Raw genomic sequence first — 25,530 nt, forward strand, 5'->3', positions numbered from 1 at the left:
GGAGGCCCCGCCCGGCCCCGGGCTGGCGGCGGCGGCGTCGGTGGGAGCGGCCGCCCCGATGTCGGGTCCGCGGGGCGCCCTGCAAGCCTGGTGCCGCCGGCAGTGCGAGGGCTACCGCGGCGTGGAGATCCGCGACCTCAGCACCTCCTTCCGCGACGGACTGGCCTTCTGCGCCATCCTGCACCGCCACCGGCCCGACCTCCTGTGAGTGCAGGCCGCGCCTTGCCCGCCGCTCGGACGGGGCGCCGCGGGGCCCCGGCTGCCGCCCGCGGGCGGAAGGAGCGGGGGGCGCGGAGGTTTGGGGCGCGGGACCACTGGGACCCCTCTTTCTGCAGGGGTTGGGCCGCCTGTGCCGCTCAGCAGCGAGCCCGGGGGGTCACAGCGGGTTGAGGGGGATGGAGGCGCCGTGGGAAGCGCCAGGCTCCAGGCTGGCTGGCAGGGAAGCTCCCTGAGCGTGGACATGAGAGGCTCAGAGAGCGGATGTGTGCCTCCGTTGTGCTGATGTGCTGGTAGGGAACGTGGTGAAGAAGATGCTGTTGAGAAATAGTTGGGTACTGGGAATGAAGGATTCTATATTCCCAGGCAGTGCTCGTAGCCAGGTTGGATGGGGCTCTGAGCAACCTGGCCTAGTGGAAGGTGTCCCTGCCCACAGCAGCAGGGTTGGAACCAGATGATCTTTCCAGGTCCCGTCCAAGCCAAACCATTCTATCATTCTGTGTTTCAGCAAACGACCTTCTGACCTGGTCCTGCAGACCTGTCAAGGTCAGGATTAGCAGAAGTCGTATGATTTAAGGCTGGTGAGAGCATGGAGGTGGACAAATGGGAGCGGTGCCTATCAGAGAGGAGACATGGTGTTGGTATCTGGGTACGGGGGTGTTTTGCCTCAGCAAGAGGTGAGCTTTCACACTCGAGAGGACCAGAGGCCTGCCCTGCACAGGGACATTCCCAGCTGCCAGAGGCAGCCAGTCTGAAATCTGTAGAGGCCTGGACCAGATTGCTGCTTGCATTTGCTTCTAGCTTGTTTTCTATGGATGCCACAGTGAAAGCAGGAGGTAGCAAATGGCAGTAGGGGTGTTAAGCCTCTCTAGCCTCCCCCAACTTGGGTGTCTCTGAGGGGGAATGTGAGTTTCACGAGGCAGACACTGAGTTTGGGATTGCTTGGGGGCACAGTGTCAGGCTGGAGAAACTGGCTGAGCCGCTGGAAGGAATCTGCCCCGACCTGCCGCTGTAACCCTGTGTACCCCGATGGTGCTGGGAATCCGGCGCCCATCTGCTCTAATCCTTGGTAGCCCTTGCAGTGCAGGTAGGCATCGCCCCACCTCGCTGTGCCTCCGGCGTGCACGCGCTCCTTTGCCCGCCCCTAAAGCCGACAAGGGTGATGCCTCCCCTGCCACCTTCTGCTCTGGGACTGGTGGTTTTTCCTCTGAGGTTGCCCAAATTGACCAAATTCTCCTTTCTGAGCTGGCCCCAGGAAGGCCTTTTGCTGTGACAGCAACCTCTGTCAGGCAGAGGGTTGACTGTGACTCCACTGTGGAGTGGTGGTGTCCGTGTGAGGGCGAAACAGGCCTGTGTCCATACAAGCTGAAGTAGAGCAGGTAGGCTGGAAACCAAGCTGCTGCCTGCAGTGTTTCAGGTGGTTGCCCTAAAACCCTCAGCATGTTCTTCTGGAGTGACTGAGAGTGAGGTGTCTGCATCACTCTGGGTCTTGAAGGAGCTGTGTGGTCTTGTGTCCTGCAGCTCTTGGATGGTGTGGCTCGCTCTGACTAGCTAGAAAGGAGCCTCTGCAAATGCTCCCAGTTTCAAGGCTGCTGGATGGGAAGAGGCAAATTAAGGACAGGAACACTTGCAATTATTAATTTTTTTTGTAAATGGCACAGTAACTGGGAACTGAAAAGCAGAGGTTCAGCAAAAGCATATGATAAACACCACTAAAACCACCTGATGGTTTCCCATCAACCATATTTACCATCCCATTAAGCAGAGACTGCTGCTCTTAAGTTGTCAGTGGGCTTAAATCTGCTCCTGGCAGATGTCCTAACTACGTGCTTCACAGGTCCTCTGCACGAGCTGCATTGTAGAGAGAGAGCCCAGGGCCTTACAAGGACATGGCATGTTGTAGAAGGATTTTCAGACGGCCGTCAGGAGAGTAGCATCATTTCATCTGATTCCAGCTTCTTCAGCCTGTCCCGATTTGGAAGTGGGAAGATTGGATCAGAGGCAGTAAATCTCCTGACAGCAGAGGAAAAGTGGTTGCCCTTCTTTTCTTCTAAAGTGCTTTCAGTCAGCCCAGTAATGGGACTTGGCAGGGATCTGTGAGTGCGTTTCTGACCTTGTGTGGTCTTCCTTTGTTCGGGGCTCTCCTGGCCCAGACGGGACAGCTGTGCTGCTGCCTGAAGTTCCTCTGCACGTGGCTGCTTCCCTGCTTCCTGCTGGCTTCCCCTGGGATTGCAGAGGGGAGGAATGGGCACATCCGTATGAGGGCTGAGCTGAAGCTCTTCTCTACCTGTGTGACACCCCTGCTCTGCCACCCTGATCCCCTGGGCATTGCCGCTGTGGTGGCTGTCAGCCTGTCCCGGTTTTCTGACCCTGCCTGGATGCACCCCCATTGTGCTTCTGTGCTGGGAGGGGACACGCTGAGGAAGAGGCTGTTGTGAAAGACCATATGGGTAAGTGAGACTGAGGACAGTCTTCTGCGTGATTTGAACACAATCACCTTGGGATAAGGCAAATGGCTTCAGAGGGAGGCTGCCCTGGAGAGCTTTGGAGCAACTCCTGCAGAGCTCTTGGAAACACTATAGGTTTGGGCTTCTTGAAAGAAGTAGACTGGAACTCCTCAGTGTCTACTGAATCCAGCTAAAGGTGTCTTGAAGTGACCACCAAGAATGAAGTGCATACCTGTTGGACCTGTGTGTTGAACCATGAAGATGAAAATCTCTGACTCCACTGTTGTAGACACTTCACTTGGCCTCGCTGTCCCAGTCAGGGAAACGGGAAACTTGGATTTAGCCTCTGACTGCGCTGCTGGCTGTGTGATCTGGAGATGAGACATTTAATCTCTTCCCTTTTCAGTTAAGCTGGCAACATCCAGACCAACTTGACAGTGGACTGTGGGGATTAATGAGTTTGTTTGCTCAGTGATCTAGAAATCTGAAGCGTGAAATTAGTGTTTACAAGGCATTTGCTGCAGCTTAGTGAAGCAAAGAGCATCTTTCAGCATCACAAGCTGTACAGCCTCCCTGGAGCTCAGGGAGGGATCTTGGCATTCAGGGGTGAGAAGAATAAAGGAGTACGGCACATGCCTTTTGAGTTCTGGGAGAGATGGAGACTTGAGGAAAACTGGAGATGAGAGCTGTTTTAGAAGTGCTGTTTTGTGTCCCTAGAGCCGTGGGTTTGGTTACAGGCAGGATCACAAATCTTGTTTGTTCCTTCCCATGTACTGCTTGCATTTCCATGACAAGACCTGGAAAGCTGAATGGCTTATTATGTGGCACTGCCTTAAAGTGCTCATGATTTATATTTGAGGAATCCAGGAATTTGCTCTGGTTTTAGCTGTACAGCACACCCTTCCCCCTTTCCCCTTCCCTGGATCTGCTGTGCTCCCTGGCAGCTGCCCTAAACCCTGGAGTGCTTAGTGGCTCTGCATGTATCTAATTAGGTAAGTGCCTGGGATGTTATTTGCATAGAAATATTACTCCAGGATATGGTACAACGCTGGGGTTTGCTGAGTCAAGACAGTTGTTCCGCTGGGATAGCCAGAGTCTTGCCTGTTCTTACATCCAATCCCTTGGATGGGTATGTTGGCAGGAGAGGAGCCTGAGCAGGGCTGGATGAAAGACTGCTGAGATCAGGGCGAGGAAATAATGTGACATGCAGCCACATGTCACACAGAATTGCGAGATGGCAAGTTCTGGGCTCTCTGCAGAGGAGACAGTATAGAGGGGAAAGGGGTGTGTCTGGAGTGATTTTTCCCGTGCCTGAGTGGCCACGCTCCTTGCACATTGGTACTGGGAGCGTGCCTGGAGCCACAGGATGCCACGTGATGAAATGGCATATGGGAGTGCTTGTGTCAGGAGCAATGCAGGTCAGTGTGGTCCTGCTTGACTTGTCAGAGAGGGAGCTGGAAAATGCAGTGGAGAGGAACTGAATAAACTGATCCCTGGGGCCTTGTACTGATGGACTTCAATATCTCGGGTAAAGCTGAGAGTCTGCAATCCTACATTAGTGGAAAAGAATCTGCTATTCCCTTGCTGCTTTCTAACCCCTCATTACCTCTTGAGCTTCACGTCCTCTCTGCTGGCAACTGCTTTTCCTAATGGAGTTGCCTTGGTTTACTGAAACAGCTTTGGTTTGCTGGGGCAGAGTGGAATGGACATGATGTTTTGTCTGTCAGAAAATACTCTCCCAGCCCACCAAGGAGTCTTCGAGCTTCCAGCTACACCACTCCCATATCCTGAAAGTGAAGGCATTCAGAATGAAGGTCATGAATGTTTAGAGGGCAGTTGATATATAACTTCGCTGTCATTGCTTCTCCTGTGTTCCAAGTTGGCATTTTCTTTAAAAGGGAAAAAAAAAATACTGCAAGGTTAAAGGACTTCCCTAGGCAAAAACAAAACAAAAACTTAGGGAAAAAACATCTCCCAGTGGAGACTAGTTATAATTACAAAAATGGCAGTGGTTTTGACATCAAAGCAAAGGCTGCAGCTGAAACCTTTGCTCACCAGCATGTAGAGAAGGAAAAGATGTGGTATTTTGAGCAGTCTGAGCTCTGTACACGTATTCACATGAGCTTTCAGGAAGGTAACAGAGCTGCAAATCCTGCCCACCTTTCTGCGTGTGTGCTGTGTTTGCTCCCGCAGCAGCGAGCGGCTGCAGCTTCGTTCGTCGTGAGGAAACGGCACCAGCAGCCTCTTGCTTTTGAACGGAGGAAGTGTAATTTTATGGTGCTGTAGGTAGCCAGGAAAACCTTCCTGAGCTCATCACAGACTTCCTCTGCAGCTTTGGGAAAGCTGCTTGAGGGGCTTTGAGGAGGGGCTGGCTGCCCTGCCATGTGGTGCCAGGATGGGTCGTGTCAGTGTTACAGGAAAAGGCAATAAAATCCAAAGGGGGATGGAGGAAGGAGGTTCCTGTAGCCCCTCTCCGCAGGTGCGTGGTGCCATCTCTCCCAGTTCCTGCACACCATCTTTGGGGTGGGGGATGCATTCCCCTCTCTAATCTGAATTGTCCTTCTGTGTTGGTCTCCCAAGCTTTGGCACCTCTCTGTGGTCCATTGGGGTGGCTTTGCTTGACCCTAGACCTCTCTGGACTGCGACCTCCCCTGTGAACCCAGGTAGCAGGCACACCAGGCTGCTGCATGAGGGGGTTTTTGTGTAACAAAGCTGAGATCCTTGGCAGGAAGGAGCTGTAAGCAGTGCAGTTTTCACACATTGTACCCACGTGCACATGCAAAAGCCATAACTAACTCCTTCCTGCATTTCTCCCCCTCTGTTAAAAGCCTGCAGACTGCTTTAACTTTCTGCCCTCTGCTTCCCTGGTGAAGGCAGCTAATCAGTCCCTGTGGCCAGGTTGAACCCCCCAAAGGGCTCCAGGGGAACAAGGGAAATTAGTTGGAACAAGTGAATCCCCTGGGCTGGAGACTGCTGGGGTTCCTCTGTGTGCCCTGAGCACCTTGCATTCAGCTCCAAAGGCTGCAGCCAAGGTCGGTTTGTTGTGCACTGTGAGTGTTTGGGGGAAAGCAAGGGCAGAAGTGCAGTTTAAGATCTTCTGTGTCACCCCAAATTCCTTGAGATGGTGTAGGGAGGTTTGTCTAAGGACCCTCATAGAGCCACCTGAGCTGTATCTGTCACTTCTTTCTCTTGAGGTGAGGGATCTGTATCCCCATCCTCCACTGTTGTGCCAGTGGCCTTGGAAAAGCAAATCTGGGGTGACGTCGTGCACTCTTTGGTGCAGCATGTGTGGTGCTAATTGAAACATGGCCCTGGTATTTCTGCAGCCTTTAATCTCAAGGGCAGAAGTGGGTAACGAGAGACAAGAATGACATTTTAATTTCCTGGTCACCACCCATTTGGGACTTGCTTTCTTTTTTTAATTGCAATTTCCCTTTGGTTTCCTTGTGCTGTTACAACCTGAAATCTGCTTTGCCAAGGTTTTGTTTATCTAGGGTCTTATGTGTTGAGTTGTTGTAAGGTCGACTGTCCTGGGAATCTGCATGTGGTGGCATAGGGACACTTTTTCTCTGCACCTCATGTGGCTATTTTATGCTTTCTCATTTCAGAGACTTTGATTCTCTCTCCAAGGATGACGTCTATGAGAATAATCGCTTGGTAAGTCCCTGTTCTGCAGTGCACAGAAGGAAGAAGTGATGTGAGAATGACTTGATGGAGGTCATGTAGTGTGGGAGGAATATGTGACAGTGCTGAGGGTATAAGAAGAATCTGTGTTTGTAAGTAACAGGCAGGAGCTCCTCTGGAAATAAGGGAATCTGAAACATCAGCTTCCAGCCTGGTTATCCTAATAGTTGCCAAGACAACATCTCAGGTGAAGATTTAAATGGTGCAACATCTTCTTGACCTCATTTGTTCCAGATTTGCAGGCAATGGAAGCAGGAAGCTAGTTTTGCTTCAGGCATAGACAGAGAGGAAAGTCATGCTGGACCCTGGTCTGCAATATTCCTTTCCTGTTTGGCACAGCTGGAGCCAGTAGCAGAAGCAGGCAGTGGGGAATGGGGAGGTGTGAGTCCGAGGGGCTAGTGGTAGGACAGAGCAGCAACAGCCTTGGGTTTTTTTAAGTGAGAGAAAAACCTCATTGCTGCAGGCTCCATCTGATAGTCTGTGGAAAGGCACGGCCCATCAGCTTCCCAAGATGAGTTAAGCTACTGTCTTGGGGTGACAGCTACATACGAATCTCTTAAGGGCAGACGTTGAGGATGAGACCAGACTCTTCAGTGGTGCCCAGCAACAGGAGAAGGGGCAATGGGTACAAACTGAAATACAAGAATTCCTCAGCTGATTATGAGGAAAAACATTTTTTACTGTGAGGGTGACAGAGCACTGGACCAGGCTGTCCAGAGAGGAAGTGGAGTTTCTTGCTCTAGAGATACTCAAACCCCAGCTGGATGTGATTTTGTGTCACCTGCTTTTAGGTGAACATGCTTTAGCAGGGGTTTGGACTAGATGATCTCCGAGGTCTCTTTCAACCCCAGCCATTCTGTGATTCTGTGATTTGGGATTTACAGGACCAGGGCTCTCCAACTGTGTCCTGGCATGTCCTTTGCTAGACCAGTTGGCCCCTTTCAGTCATTAGCAGCTTTTTCCATTCAAGACCTACACAATGGGTATCTTGTCCTATTAGGGCCCTCTCAGGTGGGGTCTCTCCTCACTCCTTGCTGCTTGCAGCCTTGTGTTCAGCAAGACTCAGTCCAGACAACTGGCTTAAAGCCAGGCTGAGCAGAGCAGGATGTCCACGGGGGGCACTTTTACACCCCTAGTTACTGCAAATATCCATTTTCTTTTGTTTCTCCATTCCTTTTCTTTGTATCTCACACCCTCCATAGCACCTCATGCCCCAGAGACTAGGCACCTCCACTCTTTACCCACACCCAGTACCTTTATCTGTGCACCTGGTACCTCACCATTCAGTGTCCAAACCACTCTCGTCTCCTCCTGGCTTACTTCTCTTCAGTCCCTGCCATAGCTTTGCACCTCCCTCCCTGGGAGATCAATGTAGGTTCACTGCCCTTGGCTCAGCAGAGGGATGGCCAGTGTGTAGACAGTAATCCACATATGCTGCTAAGTGGGAAACTCTCAAACAGCTTTTTCCCTCCTCCATTCCTTCTTTTTGGGGAGCTGTGTATGCAGTTGGAGGAGGTGGGTGCTTCTTATCACAGTGTCCTCATTTCTGCTTGCTGAGACACAGAAAAGTACTGAAAGTACTGGCTTGTGCATGGCAGGGTGCTGGATATTGAGCCAGGATGGCTCTGTTGATTGTGGGAGGGGAAGGTGTGCCACCCCAGAGCATGAAAGGATGGTCAGTCAGTGTTTCTGTGGGGTGAGCACTTGGGGTGGCTGGGGACACTGCTGAGTAGAGCTCAGTGTCACTGGAAGTATGTGCCATCCCTCGCCCCTTCGTGGTGCCAGCCAAGGCTGTGCCAGGCTCTTGTGTGAGGGCACTGCTGGTGTCCCCATGAGTTGAAAGAACACTGGGGTTTTTTTCAGTGAAAACTTGAAGGGAACCTCACTTCTGTTGCTGCTTTTTTTAGTCAAGCAGCATGTCTGGAAGCCTCTGTCCATCAGGGATGCCATGCATCAGTTTTCTTTCCTAAATGTCTCTGTGCTGTTCCTGCAGGCCTTTGAGTTGGCAGAGCGGGAGCTGGGCATCCCAGCCCTGCTAGATCCCAATGATATGGTCTCCATGAAAGTCCCCGACTGCCTCAGCATCATGACTTACGTGTCTCAGTACTACAACCATTTCAACAACCCCAGCCAAGGTGAGTGTCCTCCCACCCTTCTGGCTTCCAGTTTGGCCCTGTTTGAGTACAGGAAACCCAGCATCACCCTGTGCTTCCTCCTTCCTGTGGCAACTGGGAGCTGTGTGTGTTTGTGGGGAAGAGGAGAGGAGCAGGCAGCACCCGCCTCTCCTGCATCTTGCTGGCGCCCCTGAGGAAGGCCTGGAAGAGAGACTGCATTGGGGTGAGGTTTCACAAGACATGGGGAGTGATGTAACAGCTCAGGCTGTGGAAGAAGGAACGCCTTTCTCCTCCCCCTGCACTGCATTCCTGCCAGCTTGGGTTGGGCCACCACCCCTGGTGCTCACCAGAACCCTTTGTGATTTGCTCTAGCCCACTAAAATAGGAGAAAGCTAAATAGGAGCCCGCCTACCACAGCTAATTTTTGTCACATAGGTACATGTAAAGTGGCTGGAGGACAGAGAGAGTGGGGCCAGGGTGGAGTGTTTCAAATCAGCTTGTCTGTCCCTACGACTGCAGCCTGAGCTGAGTGCTCTGAGACAGCTCTTCCCAAGCATCCTTTGGCTGGATGGAGATGAGGGCTCCAGGTCTCCTGTTCCACTCTGTAGCCTCAACATCAGATAAATCTCTTCCACTGGTATGTGCTTCTCCAGGGATGCTGGTCTCCCAGCCAAGGAGTCCCGCTGGGGACTGGTGTGTGAGTTCCAGCCCTGACAGCAAGAGATGCTTCACAGACCTGCTGACAGCCTGGAAGCCCTGGGGCCCAGTGGGTCACAACAATACATCAGCAGCTACCCCAGCTGCTCTGGGCTTTGAGCGTTGCTTAGTGAGTCGATTACAAGGAAGCCAAGTAGCATTTGATGAGTAAATAAAATCACAGTGGGAGGCTGGTATCCCTGGGCCACAGAAGGGGATCCACAGCAGGCCAGGCTCTCTGGCAGCCTCACAGCTGACCCATTATTAGATTGTGTTTGTCTCTTCCACCTAAAATAAGCACTGAAGTGTTGGGAGCGGCAGGTCTCATCCTATGTCACAAGGCTGGATGATTTTGCTTTTTTTCCCCTCCCCTTCCCACACACGGGTGGTGTGAGTCACACTTCTCTCCATGCCTGATCCTCCTTCCCTCTTGCCTCCAGCCAGCGTCCCTCTGCCTATGAAGCGCCCAACTGCGGCTTCCTCTCCTCCTGTGCTGTCCCACAAGACGCCTGTGGCTGCAGCTGAGAGTCCTTCAGGACCACAGGTACCCAATTTCTTAATTCAAAGCCAGACTGAGGCAGTGGTAACCCCTGCACTGTGGGTGAGGAGATGGGAAAAAGCCTGTCACAGAGCCATGGATCACTGCAGGGGCCTGCCTGTGTATTTTGTGTGTGAGGGGTGTTTGAGATTTTGTTTCCTTGCGGGATCCAGCTGAGAGAGTCGTTGTTGGACTGTAATTTGTCCATAGCAGGCAAGAGGGTGGGCAGATTGGTGCTGGATGGTTCCTTGAACCACCCAGGGTACAAACACTCTCCTCCCTATGTGGGGATAACCCTGTAGATGTGGAAAGAGCAGGAATGGGGACTAGAAGGGCAGAAAAGATGCCCTTTATTTCAGGTTTTAGCAGTTGTCTGGGATGGAACCTTTTCCAATGTCTCGCAGAACCCTGATGCATGGGGTGTAGATTAGTCCCTTCCACAGCCTTTCAGCTGTAGATAGGGGCAAGGCACCTTTTGGAGTGGCCCCTTCTAATTTGGGAAGAGGCAGCCTGCCTGTGCCTGGGCTTGAGGGCAGCTGTTCTGTGCATTGTCAGCCCCTGAGGTCAGCCTCACGCTGAGCTGTGCCACGAGCCCTCAGCGATGGGCCTTGCACAGGGAGCAGCTGCTCTGGAGAATCCGTGGTCTGGGGAGCAGCTCGTGGCCCCCATCCTGAGCCGCTTGTGTGCTGTGTCCCAGGAGGATGCCCCCTCGGAGCCCTCGGAGCGGTCCCAGCGCAGCGCGCTCAGCAGCACCTGCGCAGCCTGCCAGCAGCACGTCCACCTGGTGCAGCGCTACCTGGCTGAGGGCAAGCTCTACCACCGCCAGTGCTTCAGGTATGTGGTGGCCAGGCCTGCTGGGGCGGCCTCTCTCCTCGACAGGCTGGCGGGCTGTGGCCAGCTGCACCCCATCTTTGAGTGTCTGCGTCCCTGGGCAGCATGGAACACGAACAACAGTGCTTGAAAAGAGAGTGAAGATGTTCCGTTTTCCTGCCAGCCCCCTGTCCCAGAGGTCTGACTAGCCTGTTGGTCCCTGTGCTCCATTCCTACCCTACTCCCTGCCTCCCTTGCTGACTTGTGCTTTCCCACTTCACTTACTTGGAATCCCAGCCTCTTGAGCTTCTCCCACCTCCATAAACAAGGATGCTCTGCCTCTTTATGACCTGCCTACCCAGGACCACCCCCCCTTCACCTTCCCACCTTCCAATGAGGTCTAAGCCATGACATCATCCTGCAGACCTCCTTACACCTACAGTCCACATCCTCAACTGGATATACAGGCTTCCATGCTGCCTGGGTGGTGCTGAGCTCCCAGGGAGCATGTGGAGAGCTGCAGACTGTTAACAAACTCAGGAGTGAGGGTTTACATGTCAGCAGCTCTGTGGTTACTCCCCGAGTGCAGGTCCTTACCTGCAGCGCCTGTGAAATCATTTCACTTTGCTTTCCCTTCTCTGATGATGAAAGAATGAGATCTCTCCCATGGGCCACAGGACAGGAGTTGGCCTCTGAGGACAGAAACATCGAGCCACTGGGAAGATGTGGGAGGCCTCATTCACCTGCCTAAGCCAGTTGGGGATGTGCTGTAGAAACGGCATCGCAGCGGGGGAGCTGAGCTGGGGCCATTCAGGCTTCCCATCTGCAGCTGGGGCAAAAGCAGGAGTTTTTGAGTGCAGGTGCAGCATTCCCACTGTCCTCATGGGCCAGGAATAGGAGAGGGGCCATGTCTGCCATGCCACAGCTAATGGCCCTTCAGATTGAGCAGGGAGATCCCTGTAATTTTATCCCAAATGTTTTGCCTCCTGATTCTCTTCTTGTCTATTTCTGTTTTGTTTTTTTTCTCCTGTGCTGATTCATGGACGGTGTTTGGTCGGAAAAGTCCTGTGGCAGCGGTTCCCGTGGGCTGATGGAGTTAAACCCAAAGCAAACTGCCTTCTCCCCTTGTCTGAGCTTTCCACATCTTCATTTTATAGGGACTCTCTAGAGTCCCTATGTTCTCACACTTCTGCTCTCCATTTCTAAGGAAATCCCAGTCAACTGGATGCCCAGAGCAGAATTCCTTGCCAAAATTATCTGCTGGCAGCGTAGGGCAGCCAGCTGCTGCAAGCACCAGGTATTCAGACAAGAAGGAACAAGCTTGGTTTTCATGGGAGTGCTTGATCAGCCCCTTGCCTTTGGCTGTCTTTCATGTCTGCTATCCACCTCCCTTCCCAGGTGGAGAAGGACTGACTTGGTTGCCAGTGCTTTGTATCACGCTTGCACCCGGAGGGCTTCATTAGGAAGCGTTCAGAGGCTCAGTGGGGGAAGAGTGAATGATCCAAGATGTGGCAGACAATGAAGGACAGGGAAGCTATTAGCCCCATTTCAGAGAGTAAGAATGGCCCTGCTGCATAATGCCCTTGTCCTTCCAGCCAAATGCTGTGGCCCAGCTGGATGCCATGGTCAGCATCACTGAGGCTGAGCATGAGACCAGGCCAGGCTTGTGTGCTGCTTCTCCTGAATACTCTGGAAGCCTCTAATGTAGTAATTTCCTGAGTTGGATTTGATGTCAATTTATTTAATAATCAGAGCTGAGGGTGTTGTTTTACAAACAAATGTGCCTGACAGTTCTTTAACATGCCTGGACCATTAGCCCCCACAAGGCAGCCCATAGCTTCCCTGTGCCAGTTCTGAACCAATTGCTTCCTAATTCCAGCTGATATTCATTGTTTCATGTCTGTGAATGGTTGATCCCTCTCCCCATTCCAAGTCTGGAAACAACACCATATCCCGATACCAACTGTCACCCTTCCACATCTATTAAGTCCTTTCTGAGATGAAGGAAGAACCCAAAGGCATGCAGTATTTGAGTTGTGAACTTGCCATGGGTTCCTACAGTGGCCTGGTGACATTTCTCTACTTCTCTTCTTTCCTGAATGACTTCCCCAAGAGCACTCTAGGATTTAGGAGCAGGGTTGAGGACTAATTCTGTGTCCCTACAAGGGTCTTCCAGGTGTGTTACCTTCCGGGAAGGGTAGGATGGCATTCCCCATCTCATGGTGCTCTCTCTTCTCATTGGCAGGTGTAAGGAATGCTCCAGCACGCTGCTCCCAGGGTCATACAAGCCTGGGTCAGAGGCGGGGACTTTTGTCTGCACACAGCATCGTGGTAAATTGGCCATGAGCGGGAAGGCAGAGAGGAGGCCCAGCCCAGACCGACAGTCACCAGAGCTAAGAACTGAGACTGGGGCTGACAGCATGGGAGAGGATGCCATCCACACAGGAGCAGAGGTGGGGAAGGATGATGGTGACTCCCAGGAGAGCATGGCAGAGACCCCTGCACCTGCAGAGGGCCTCCCTGGCCCAGCAGAGAAGAACAGCACAGCCAGCAAAGCAGAGACACCGACACCCCCTGCTCACGCTGGCAGTGGGGCACCTGTCTCCCAAACTCCCCCCAGGCCTCCAATCCCTAGCAAGCCTGCAGGGCTCACCCAGGACAAAGCCAGCCCGCTGGATGGACGGCTCAGAGACTCACGTCCCACCCCTGCCCCAAGGAGGGCCACCGATGCGTCTGCTCTCTCCCCTCCAACCTCCCACCCTGTCCCCCGGCCCAGGTCCACTCTGCAGGGTGAGGGCAGCGAGTGTGGGCCCGGCATGGTGAACGGTAAGAGGGCACAGTGGTGGCAGGGGTTACCCTCCACATCCTCAGCGGCCAAGGTGGTTGGCTGCAGGTTGGATGAGTTCCCTTCCTTTTCTGAAGCCTGACATTCCTATCTGCCTCCGAATAAATCTTGGGCTCAGACACTCAGGCTGGGTTTGATTGCCAGCAATTGCCAGCCTTCCCCGTAGCGAGGAGAGCTGTACTAGCTTTCCTGCCTGTCTGATCCCTTGTATTTCTCCAGAGCTCTCCAAAGGTTGCTGCCAGTGTGGAGGGAAGATGGGAGAGCTAGAGGAGTTTGCAGGTGTGGGGACAGAGGGGCATGTCAGTTCTCCAGGTGCAGCTCCCAGGTTGAAGAGGGGGTAAACAGGCAGAGGGGATGTTTGGGGTTAGCTGGCTGCATCAACTGTGGGAGAAATGCCATGAGGTCTTCAGTGAGTGAGAATAGCCACCTTCCTGTGAGAAGATATCTAAGAGGTGCCTCATGTTGGTTTAACCTCTTTCTTCATGTTCTGTTGGTGTTGTGACAGTCTGACCCTGTGTCTTTCTAGGTCGGGTACCTGAACCCAGCCCCCCTGTCCCAAAACCTCGAGGGAGACCCTGTTCCTCTGATCGGTACGTCCCTCTGTTTGCAGATCACCTGAAAACTCCACAGAAAGGTGGGACTATGGGGACAGCACACCTGTGGTCTTCTCTCCCACGTCCATCAGCTCCTGCTCTTAGGAGGACATAGGCTTTGACCAGGTCCCTTTTCTAATAGGTGCTAGCCCAGCACGGTCAGGCTGACAGTGGTCATCCGTACCTCCCAGGGCATTTGTCTCTCAGGGTTTGTGAAAAGTTTGAGAGCTTTAGAAAGGTGTTTCTGTGGCACAGGCAAATTACCAAATGCCTGATGAAATGGCCCTGCTTGTGGGTGCTGAGAAGGGGACACTTGTCTGCCTTGTGGAGTGTTGGGGAAGATGAAACAGGAAAGCCTTGGAAATATGATTGCCTGACAAAAGATTTTGGGAATATGAAAACTACAGGCAACATCGAAATGAAAGCCACTTTTGAAATACCAGGTCTTAGTTACTGAACAACTAGAAAACAATGGTATGGCCACTGAAGTAATCCCCTCTTGATGGTACAATACCCTCTGCTTGCAGGCAGGTCCAAGGGTCAGAGCAGACCCTACTAGCTCAGCAGAAGGGGTCCAAAGAGTAGTTTTTAGAAGTTAAGATGTAACACTCTATGGTAATATAAGAACTCTTATAGGCTGTATGTAAATGCTATAGGATTTGTATCTTGTATTAGATTGGTTAGTGACAATTAGAATATTCAGTACAGAAGATGATTTATTGTATTGTAACCAGGACTTCAGACATTTCTCACTTCCATTCCTTTCCTCTCTTCCACTTCTACTCTTGCTCTTACACTCTCTCTCTCTCTCACCCGTTCACTCTCTTGCTCTCTTGGGCCTGCTCAGAGCTGAGTCTACCAGCTCTGAGCAGTGCCCCAATACCCACGCCCTTTACAATAAACCGACTGTGTCCCGAGACCTGCCTATAGAGATCTCTCGTCTCCATCCGTCACCGTCTACGTCCGGCCGTCCCGACTGGACCCCAGAACCCCGACTGAACCTACAGTGGAGGGTTTGTCCTGGGGAAGGTGTTGGGCAGGGAAGACCAGCTATGCCCATAAAGCTCAACCTTTACCACTGCTTAGCAGATGGAAGCTGTAATATTCAGACACCAAAACACTGGGCCCAGCAGGCAAGTCAGGCAGGCTGTGCTTCCCTAAGGCCCCTAGGTTTTCTCACAGAGAGGGAGACACTGTGTCTGGGGAAGCCTAGGGCCATCCTTGGATGAGAAAGCTGCTTCTGCATGGGAGACATCCTGCTCCATGCTTCCTTTCCCCCAAGGGCTAAGTCCCTCTCCAGTGCCTCGCCACCTCACCTTGCCTCTGCCACCTCAATTTCTCTTTCTCTCCTACCAGTGGTGGAGCTGCTGCAAGAGCCAAGGACCCACCATGGATGGCCTTAGTGCAAGCAGAGCCCAAGAAGAAGCCAGCACCTCCTCCTCCTCCAGGCAACAGCCATGATACTCCAAGCAGGACTTCAGAGGAGGAGGATGGGGAAGAGGTGGGGAAAGCCAGGAGTGAAGAGAGCAGGTCTGATGCCACAGAGCCCAAACCATACAACCCCTTTGAGGAAGATGAGGAGGAGGAGGTGGAGGCTGATGCCCAAAAGAGCACACCTGAGCAGGAGCAGAGTGAGACTGCTGCCAAGCCTCTCCACCCCTGGTATGGCATCACTCCCACCAGCAGTCCAAAGGCAAAGAAGCGGCCAGCTCCACGAGCCCCCAATGCTTCCCCGCTAGGTGAGCTTCCTCCTGCTCCTTTATCCTTCTTCTGCAGCCCCTGTGCATCCCCATGGAGATTCCCCCTTCCCAGGTGCCTCTGCATCACCCTGGCAGGCCAGGCCTTTATGCAGTGATGGTTGCATTAGCCATGTCCTCTCTACCCACTGGAGTACAGCATTTGCAGGCAAGACTGCGCTGTCTCCTGTCTCCAGTGTACGCCACCCTCCCCTTCTCTCCTGGCTGTCCCTTCATTCCTCCCTGAGCTCTCCCTTTGCTTTGCAGCCCACCACCCCATCTCCAGGCTGTCACACTCTGAGCCATCATCCTCCACCCCGTCTCCAGCCCTCAGCCTCGAGAGCATCAACTCTGAGAATTCAGCCAAGGTGCTGGGAGACACCGATGAGGCCTCAGTGCCCAAAAGCTCCTCCGAGCCCACTGTGCACATGCCAACAGCCACCAAGACTTCCAGCGCCGATGCACCACTGGCCAGCGTCTCTTCCAGTGAAAGCCCTGCTGTCCCAGCCAGCCTCTCCACCAACTCCTCCTTCTCCTCCTCCAGCGAGCTGGCCAGCCTCAGTGGGGAGACACAGACCAGCACCCTGCACACCAGCAGGAGCATCTCCACAGGCAGCCTAAAGACCAGCCCCAGTCGGCTGCCTCCCAAGCCTCCGGCTGGGGCTAGCCCTACACCCATCCTCTTGGCTTCAGATGGGGGTGCTGGGAGCCCCAAGACATCTTCCTCACCCAAACCACAGCTGAAGGTGAGATGATGAGCTTCCTCCCATCCAGATCACAGGGCTTTTCTTCCCTGTCCATTACTCGGTCACAGGGGGAATGTGAGTCCAGGCTTGCTCCTTTGGTAGGTGTGGTGTGTGTGACCCCCTGAAAGCAAGCTTCAGGGCTGTGTTAAATGGTGGCTCTGCTTGTACTCTGCCTACTCCATGTGCTAGAGAAGAGGCAGGATGTCGTGTAGTCTGAGCAAATGGGAAGGGAACCACGAAGGAAAATATTTCAGCACACTTGTGAGAGAGAAGCAGGGAAACTGACGCTAAATAGGAGCACGGCTGTTTTTTTGATTAGGTGCTTGTGGAGATGAGTGCTGTGTTCCTCCTTTAGGAGTGTGTGGGGCAGAACAAACCTTACTGCTGCCCTGTCTGCTCATCCCCACCTGTTGGGATCCCTTCCCTTCCCTGGATGCTCATGTATCTGCTTTTGTCCACCCTCTCCAGTCCTCCTGCAAAGAGAACCCCTTCAATCGGAAGCCATCCCCTGCTGCCTCCCCCTCGGCAAAGAAACCTCCCAAGGGCTCCAAGCCTGTGCGTCCTCCAGCACCGGGCCACGGCTTCCCACTGATCAAACGCAAGGTAAAAGAGCCCTCGGGAGCAAGGAGGGAAAAGCCGGCTCTGTGCTATCCCCCAGGGCTGTAGCAGTCTGCAGGCACCCTGCTGATGCATGTGTGGGCAGGGATTGCAGCAGCTGGCTGTGGCTGGGGAGGAGGGCCTGTAGGCTACACCCTGTTCATGAAAGCACCATGGTCTTCCTTTGTTCCAGAGTGGGGTGGGGATTTCAGATCCACACTTAGATGCAATATTCTGTTGTCCCCCTGCCCTTGTTAGTGTTACCTTTGGGTTACCCCTGGAAACTGGAGTCTAGTGGTAATGAAAGTGTCTGATTTATGGTTTTGCAGGTGCAGACAGATCAGTATATCCCTGAGGAAGACATCTATGGGGAGATGGATGCCATTGAGCATCAGCTGGACCAGCTGGAGCACCGTGGGGTGGCCTTGGAGGAAAAACTTCGCAGTGCTGAGAATGGTATGTGGAGTAGGCTGTCTTTGGGTGTGGGGCAGGACTGACTCTGGGGCTGCCCTCTCTCCAGCAAGGAGATAGCAACAGTGACTTCCTCCCTGCTGATGCTGGGGTTGGAAGAGCACCAGAGGCTGTGCTTGGTCACAACCATACCCTGAAGATTGGTCACAACCATACCCTGATTGGTCACAACCATACCCTGGACATGGAGATGTCCCTAGAAGGAAGCAGGTTGGAGAAGAGACAGGGTCTCTCTGAGACTCAGAAATAGGCTGAGGTTGGGTTGGCTCTAGCACAGTGCCCCTTCCCTGGCTTGGCAGAGCCCAGGCTACTGCAGGGTGATGGGATCCACCAGGGCTGGGAATGGCTCTGAATTGTCCCTTTGCTTGGCAGACAACCCTGAGGACAGCCTGCTTGTGGACTGGTTCAAACTCATCCACGAGAAGCACATGCTGGTGCGCCATGAGTCGGAGCTCATCTACATGTAAGTGTGTGCAGGCATGTGCAGAGGCACTGACACTCTCTTGGGGAGCTCTTTCTCAGCCCTCCTGAAATAGTGCTTCCAGGGGAGATCCTGACAGGGCCTCTTTGCCTAGAAAAGGGAGGGAGTAAGGGCAAGCAAGTCTGTCCAAATGCACTGAGAACTGACCCAGAGCATGTCACCAGAGCCTCTGCAGCCTCTACTCCAGGAAGGCCTTGAGCAGCCAGGGCTGGTCCTTACTGGTCCTTGGCTCCCTGGCTGTACAGGACAAGATCAGCATCTTGATGGTTCTTTCCGAGCTCACCCTGTACTTTGGGATAATGTTCCACCTCTCCGGAGCCTTGCAGTTCTTCCCAACAGTTCCCCCTTCCTTTGCAGCTTCAAGCAGCAGAACCTGGAGCAGCGGCAGTCAGATGTGGAGTATGAACTGCGGTGCCTCCTCAACAAGCCAGGTAAAGCACCGCTCTGGCTGTGCTTACTCCTTTTTTCATAGAATCATAGAATATCCTGAGTTGGAAGGGACCCACAAGGATCATTTTTTCCATGGGCATCATCTGCTCTCTTTCTAGGTGGGTCTCAGGTGAAGAGAGGCAGATCTGTAGGGATTCCAGTGCAGCCAGCTGGCTTTATAGTCTCTGTCCCATCTCAGTGCGTGTCCCAGCCTTGTGCAGGGACATGCTTCTTTTGTTCCCATGGAATGCCACATGCAGGGCTCTGTCCCCACAGCAGTGCTAGCCCAACCAGCCCTTCAGTGTGCCAGGGTAGAAGGGATTGTGCTGGAGGTCCTTCAGCCATGTAATTGTCTGTCCTTTCTTGGGGTTTGGCTGGGTAGAGAAGGACTGGACCGACGAGGACCGAGGGAGGGAGAAGGTGCTGATGCAGGAGCTGGTGACCATCATTGAGCAGAGGAACGCCATTGTGAATTGCCTGGATGAGGACCGGCAGAGGTGAGTGAGGAGTGGGGTGGGCTGGGGGAGAAGGGAAAAGCATAGCCTGTCTGACTCAGTGCCACACGAGCGCCTTGTGGGGATGTCCCAAGATATCCATATTGCTGATGTCTTTCCCAGCCTTCCCAATCCTTGTCTCTTTGAATGCCTTGTGTGGGAAAGACAGGACAGCACGTGCAGCATGTGGGATTTATCCTGCTGGTTGCAAATGCTCACAAGACAGTGATGGATCTGCCCCTCTGTGGGTCTAAGTAGGAGGCTCTCTAGCCTTAAACAATGCAGCAGCTGTTTTCAGGGCTGAATTCCTGACCTCTCTCCCATTCTTTCTTTCAGAGAAGAGGAGGAGGATAAAATGTTGGAAGCCATGATTAAAAGGAAAGGTAAGAAACAAATGGGAAGCTTTTTGGAGTGATGTTTTCACTGCTGACCCCAGTAAGGGGCAGCACGAGCCATTAGTGAAATTGTGTGCAGGAGAGATTGAATCTACTCTGTGTAGCCTGGGGAGACTTTCCTGTAGGGACAATAAAGTTAGAGGCACAGTTGTGCTGCACACCCCTGTTACCAGAGAAAGTGTGCCTGCAGTGGAGGGCTTTGATTCATGGCTCTCACTCTTGCCCATTGTCGTGAGTGTGTCTGTACAACTATTGACATCCCACAGTAACAACTTCCCTTTGCAACCCCAGAATTTCACAAGGAAGCGGAGACTGAGAGCAAGAAGAAAGGCAAATTCAAGCCCATGAAGGTGCTTAAGCTGCTGGGCAACAAGCATGACTCCAAGAGCAAGTCACCCAAGGAGAAAAGCTAGAGCAGGGGAACACCAGCAGTGGGAGGGAACCTCGACTCACCTCTCCCTGGCCCTGGCTCGCCTCTCCCCCTGCTCCCTCCCCAGGCACCGGAGCTGCCACCCCAGGGAGATGCTAGCCCTCAGCCCAGAGTGGGTGAGAATGACCAAAGCCCTCCCCTTCCCGAGGCTCTGGGGGAGCATGGCCATCCCCTCCATGAAGCCTTGTCAACGAGGTGGGGAGAAGATGGATTTGCTTTTCAGATATGTTACCCAATTGTCATTAACTGAGAACAAGCGAAGGAGTTTTGCATTTGTGGGAAAACTTGCACTAACTGCACCCTGCCCCTTCTCCCGCTCTAACTGTGACAGTTCCACGTGCCTCTGACTTCTGCCAGGAGGGGACTGGGCTTCCCTGTCCCTCCCTGCCTGCCCGCTCTTGTCCCTCTTCTGTCCCATTTTTAACTTCAGGAGAAAACTGACATTAGAATCAGGATCCTTTGGGTTTTACTGGCCTAAACTAAAAGGTTAAGAAAATACTCCTGCATCACCAAGCTCTAGAGCCATAGCCAAAAAAACAACTGGTGCCCTATTTATTTTGAGCTGTCCCCTCCCTCGAGTGCCAGGGGTGGGTGGGCTCCGTCCCAAGGCTGAGAGGACCCAAGGGGACGGCGTACAGCTGCTAGGACGTAGCTCACGTGCCCTACTCAGGAACCCCACTGCTGCTAAACACTGCTGACTCTGCTGCCTTCCTGGGGAGGGAGGACCTGTTCCTTTTCCAAGCAAGGGCAGAAAAGCTCAAGATTGACTCAGTGCCGGCAAGGGACACTAAAATTGTGTCCCTGCTCACCAGTGCCACCCTTGAGCGGCAGGGGAGAGAGGCGCAGTCACAACTGACCTTCACCCAGCTTCATCTGTGTATACTTTGTAAGTGTGCAGATGTGACTGGTTATTTTTTACACCTCCTTTACTAGATGAATTCAAACCCATCCTAAAACTTTAAACCCCTTATTTTATTTGTCATGTGTGTGCGTGTGTATACATCAGAGGAGGGAATGGGGGGGGTGGTGTTCTTCCAACCATCCCTTCTTCCTTCCATTTTTGTTTCCTGCCTTCTCTTCCAAGTTATTTATTGAACTATTGGATCAGTCTGAATTAGAGTTTCATGGGTGTTTGGTTGGTCAGCTGTTCATCATGCCATTAGCAAATTAGACATAACCAGCCCTGAGCCATCTGCTGCAGTCTCTTCTAAAAACCCAACAGGCTTTAGCCAAAATGCTCTCAGAGCAGTGCCTTGCAAGGTGGCTGGTGTAGCATTCTGGAGAGGGATCCTCATTTCCCAAAACCAGAGGGACCCGAGCCCCTCCTCCATCCCAGCGTGGCCCCCATGGCTGGAGTTGGCCAGCTCAGCCCTGCGCTGGTAATGCCATCTCACCCCCACCATAGCGGGCTGATGAGCAGTGGTAGGGGAGGGGAGATCCCAAAGCACAACCCTTCTCCAAGGAGAAACAAGTCTGCTTTAGAGCCTGCTGTCACATCACTGTTGCCAAAGGCCATTGGGATCGCTGCAGCCTGACACCACTTGGCCCTGCACCCAGTCAGAAGTTTGATTTGTAAATTATACTGTACTAACTCCATGACTTCCATTCACCTGAACAGAAATAAAAGAAACATTGGATTTAAAAAATTATTCTGGACTAGGTTTCTGGCTCCTTTGTGCACTCGTGCTGTCCCAGGGCCAGGGCATGCTGCCTGGCTTTGGAAAGTGGCTGAGAATTGCTAGGAAGCAGAGAATGGGATCTAAAGGAAATCAGAAACTGGACTTTATGCTGGGATTTGCATAGGAAAAGCAGGGCATCATGCTTCAGCCTGCTGGAGGACAGAAGTGCAGGTATGTAGGAGGTGAACAAACAGCCATTTCCAGTCTCTGTGGGAATAGAGTGGCTATTCTGCATACCATGCTTTCGGGAACCAAAAAATCACAGCAAGCCCACAGCAAAGAGCAGCAGGCACTGGGCTGAAATCCCCTGTCCCTGCTTGGCACAGCCCCTTGGAGCCCCTGCCCCATGGGGCTGCCACCAGAGGTTTGCTGATGCTGCAGGTCGCAGTCACAGTGACCTGCAGCAATGCCAGGGGCTCGTGATCGTGCAAGGCCATGCAGTTGCATCTTCCTCCAGTGACATTCCCAGAGTCACAGGGCCAGGAGTGAGAAGGTTACAGGTGTGGGTGGCAGCGTGTGTTACCATCATGCTGTCATGAGAAACCTTCACCTCTGGGTAGACGAGAAAGAATGACATTTCTGTGGATGGATTGCTGTACTCTGAGGCACTGCATAGGCAAAAGAAGGCTCTACTTTGTCATGTTTTGGTAGCTGTTGCTATGTGTTTTTATGTCTTTAATATTATTGAGCAAGAAGGGATCCAGTGTGTGGGAAGGATTTTACAACTTCTGCTGCTGTTTATGTACAAATTGGTCCTGCCTTCTAGTTTCAGGCAACAGATGGTGCTGCCCCCTCTTTGGAAACAGACACAGACCAGCCTTCGATGCTGAGAGTCTGGGAAGAGTAGGTGGGAACAAATTGCACTTGTGTTTTGCCCTTGGCCTAGTCTTGAAGATTGGATTTGTTCCCAACAGGGAAGGCTTTTGTCATGATCTTTCTCATTTCCTCACTTCTCTTCTTGTCAATGATCTCCATCTCATGCAGTTTCTGCAAAGTACAAAGGGGGAGAGCTGAGCAGGGAGAAAGCCAGCAGCTTTTTTTTCTTCTTTTCCCAATCTCAAATACAAAAACTCTATTTCCCTGATTAAGTTTCTCATGCAGAGATGGAAAGAAAGCTGAAAAACCTCTGTCCACTGTTCCCCAAATTAATGCCTGAGCTGTGCCATGAAGGGAAGCAGCTCTCTGCCCTCTTCCCTGCTCAGATACCAGAGAAGATTCTGCTTTATGATCTCTGACACATGGGATTCCCTCCATGCACTGTTCAGCCAATGCTCTTGCATACCTGTGAGATTTCAGTGAGGACAATCCCTTGATACTTCCTGCCCTGTCCTAGAGCTTCCATCTCTGCCAGGAATTCCCTCCTCTCTTGAATTTCATTCATCACTGATGGGTAAGAGAAAGAACTGTGGAAACAGCATGCGGCCAAAAGGCAAGAAAACACATTTCTGTCTAGATCTGAACCCCCAATCTCCTAGTTTTGCTTGAACAGCAATGCCACCAGGGCAGGGGGAAATCTGCTGTAACACTCATCTTGCTCAACATGTCATCACAATACCTCAGTAGTCCCTTACATAATGGGAAATGTCCCTTCTGTCCAACTTCTTACTACTTCCAACTCCCAGGAACAGTAGTTTTCTAGTTTTCTTTGTGCAGACAATTCTCTTTTGCTCGTGGGCAATTTAACCAGTCTGTGGATGGAGACAGAACCTGCTGTTGAGGTTCATTAGTTGACACACATCACCCAGTGCCTGCAACCATCCAAGACCAGGCATGGATCATCAGCTGCCGCTTTGCAGCACAGACCTGCAGCCAGCTGATCCAAATCCTGTCACAGATGTGTCAAGGATAACACTCAGCTTGTGACAACTGTTGGAGGCTACCAGGCATATGTGAAACCAGCTGCACTGGCTCCCTGCAGGAGGGACCAAAGCACCTCTTCTGTACACTTTATGCTAGCACTGCCCATCTTTGTGCTACTCCAGCTGGCAAAGGGCTGGCAGGGGTGTACACACACACACTGAAGATTCAAGCACAGAGAGGTATTAGGCAAGGTTTTGCTATCCCAGTATACTCTGCAAGCCAAAGTCTTTCACTGCTTAAAATTTTGCTCGACATTTAAGCTTTGCTAGTATAACTGCTGTGATCCTGGAGTGGAATGGCCCAAACTGTGGTCAGGCTCTCAAGTGACCTGGTTTGTGTTGAGTCATGCTTGCTGGGAAAAGGACCAGCAGTACCTGAGCTTGGCTTCCCAGGTATCCCTGCACATCCCTAGGCTATTCCCCTGCCAGCAGGGTGCATTTTGTGTGGGCAGCCCAGAGAGCTACCTGCCAGCAAACCTCGGCAGGATAAGCTCTGTGAGGATGGCTGGATTACAGCATCACAGCAGCGAGTCCTTTCTCTTGGAAACTGGGCTTTGTGCCTCCTCCTGTAATGGGCTTCAGGTTACTAGCAACACAGCCTGCCGCCCCAGCCCTAGGGGGGAGCTGGCTTCCCAGGCTTCCTGCCTGCCTCCCTCCTGGGGACATGAAGACATACATTCTTCAAACCGATCAGGCTCAGCTACCTCCTCTTCTTTTTTCTGAACGAGCACCTGCTCCACCTCGTCCTCCACCGCATCCTTCCCTGTTGCTAAGATGTTTTGAAGTCTTCTCTTCTCCTTTTCCAAATCTCCTGTGAATGCCAAAGAAAAAAAATTATTATCAGCATGTCTCCTCACGGAGGAGCCTGATCACACTGCTTCCCTGCTAACTATGCCAGAGGAAGGGTTACATTAATGTCAGTCCAACCCTGGACTATATGCAAGCACCACACAGGCGTCCAGAGCCCACCAAACCAACATCAGAGGTTTGGTTCACATTTATGTGCTAGGAGCATGTAGTGATCCGTTCTTACTCAAGGACTGTGCAGGTCCCTATCACCTGTCACCCACTGAGCCGGTGGGCAGAAGTCAGCGAGCACTTACAGCAGATGTTCCCTCAGAGATCCATTTCTAAAGCATCTTTGAAGACTGAGAGTGTAAGGACGTGGAGCAATTCAGATACACTGCCACTACTGAGACTGAGGCAGCGGATGGGCACAAGGGGAAGAGAGGCTGCAGGCAGCAGCATGTATTTATCAGCAATGTTTGCTGACTTACGCGTGGGCTGTGGCTTGAACTTCTCTCGGGTGTAGGCATCTCCTGCCTGGCAGACCTTGGCAGGTCGGAGAAGTGGTCTAGCTGGAAGTTTGTGGGGCTGACAGGCTGCTGTGTAGGAAGCAGGCACTGGCTGTTTGCCAGATGGAGGGAATCTCTGAACGGGCAGGGCATCTCCTCCTGGGGGACGAAGCAAAAATAACAGCAAATCAGACAGAGGGGGCTCTGGATGGATGGATCTGGGCCATTGCCAGGAGATCTACCTGTTGATCCATAGTAGCATCACAAACGAAGACCCTAGTGCCACAGATGTCTCACCCTGGTCACTGGGCACGAGATAGGCTGTGGTTTAAGTCACACCGTTGCGTCTTGTTACCTGGCTGACCCGTGGGGACACCTCGCCCCCGTTTGTCCCCATGTGTCAGCAGCTGCTGTGCTGCTGTTTTAAAGCACTTGCCCATCCGAGCAGGCTGTGGGCGAATGCCCCCGTCTCAAGCCGAGATGCAAAAGCTCCTCACCACAGCACACCAGCGGGCAGGAGAGCCAGGGGGCCTCACTCACGTTTCACATAGTCCATCAGGTATCGCTTCTGAGAGTGGGTCATCTGCAACTCCTCCATCATCGCTGGAAAACATGACATGTCGGTGAAGAGGCAGCAGAGCCGGGCTGCGGAACCCGCCCTGCGGCCATCCCCGCTCACAACCCCAACCTGAAGAGGAAAATGCGGGTTTGGGAGACTCCAGCCCGGGCGGCGACACCAGCGACGGGCCCGCCCGGTTGTGGGCCCGCGGTGGGACGCTCCACTTCGGGGCGAGGCACGGCCGGCCGGACCCCAGCGCCCCGAGAAGCCGGGCCCGGCCCCGGCCCCGCTCCGCTGTTACCTCTCAGCAGCTCCCGGGTGCCTGGGCTGTACCGGGCCGGCCTGCCCGCCGCCGAGCACTCGCCGCGGGCCGCGGTCCTCGCCACCTCCATCGCCACGGGAGGCGGCCGGGCGGG

The 25,530-nt window shown here is 52.9% G+C and overlaps 2 protein-coding genes across 2 annotated transcripts; one reads left to right on the forward strand and one right to left on the reverse strand.

Moving 5' to 3' along the window:
- Positions 1-2: 2 nt before the first annotated feature.
- MICALL1 (MICAL like 1) lies at positions 3-21,371 on the forward strand. Its single transcript, XM_042051045.1, has 16 exons — positions 3-204; positions 6,272-6,320; positions 8,341-8,482; positions 9,598-9,701; positions 10,393-10,529; positions 12,751-13,331; positions 13,877-13,940; positions 15,300-15,682; positions 15,947-16,425; positions 16,894-17,028; positions 17,352-17,478; positions 17,866-17,956; positions 18,332-18,405; positions 18,786-18,900; positions 19,234-19,280; positions 19,584-21,371. Exons 1-16 carry the CDS (start codon positions 59-61, stop codon positions 19,703-19,705), a joined length of 2,796 nt encoding a protein of 931 aa, XP_041906979.1. The 5' UTR covers positions 3-58; the 3' UTR covers positions 19,706-21,371.
- A 667-nt stretch (positions 21,372-22,038) lies between these two features.
- Positions 22,039-25,530, reverse strand: CUNH22orf23 (chromosome unknown C22orf23 homolog). The gene is made up of 6 exons (XM_042051051.1): positions 25,416-25,530; positions 25,096-25,158; positions 24,538-24,714; positions 23,937-24,071; positions 22,684-22,784; positions 22,039-22,388 (listed from the first exon to the last, which is right to left on the reverse strand). Exons 1-6 carry the CDS (start codon positions 25,504-25,506, stop codon positions 22,284-22,286), a joined length of 672 nt encoding a protein of 223 aa, XP_041906985.1. The 5' UTR covers positions 25,507-25,530; the 3' UTR covers positions 22,039-22,283.

The sequence above is a fragment of the Corvus kubaryi genome, unplaced genomic scaffold (assembly GCF_017639235.1).
Source record: "Corvus kubaryi isolate FWS band 111438036 unplaced genomic scaffold, C.kubaryi_AGA036_p1.0 74, whole genome shotgun sequence".
Taxonomy (NCBI): Eukaryota; Metazoa; Chordata; class Aves; order Passeriformes; family Corvidae; genus Corvus; species Corvus kubaryi.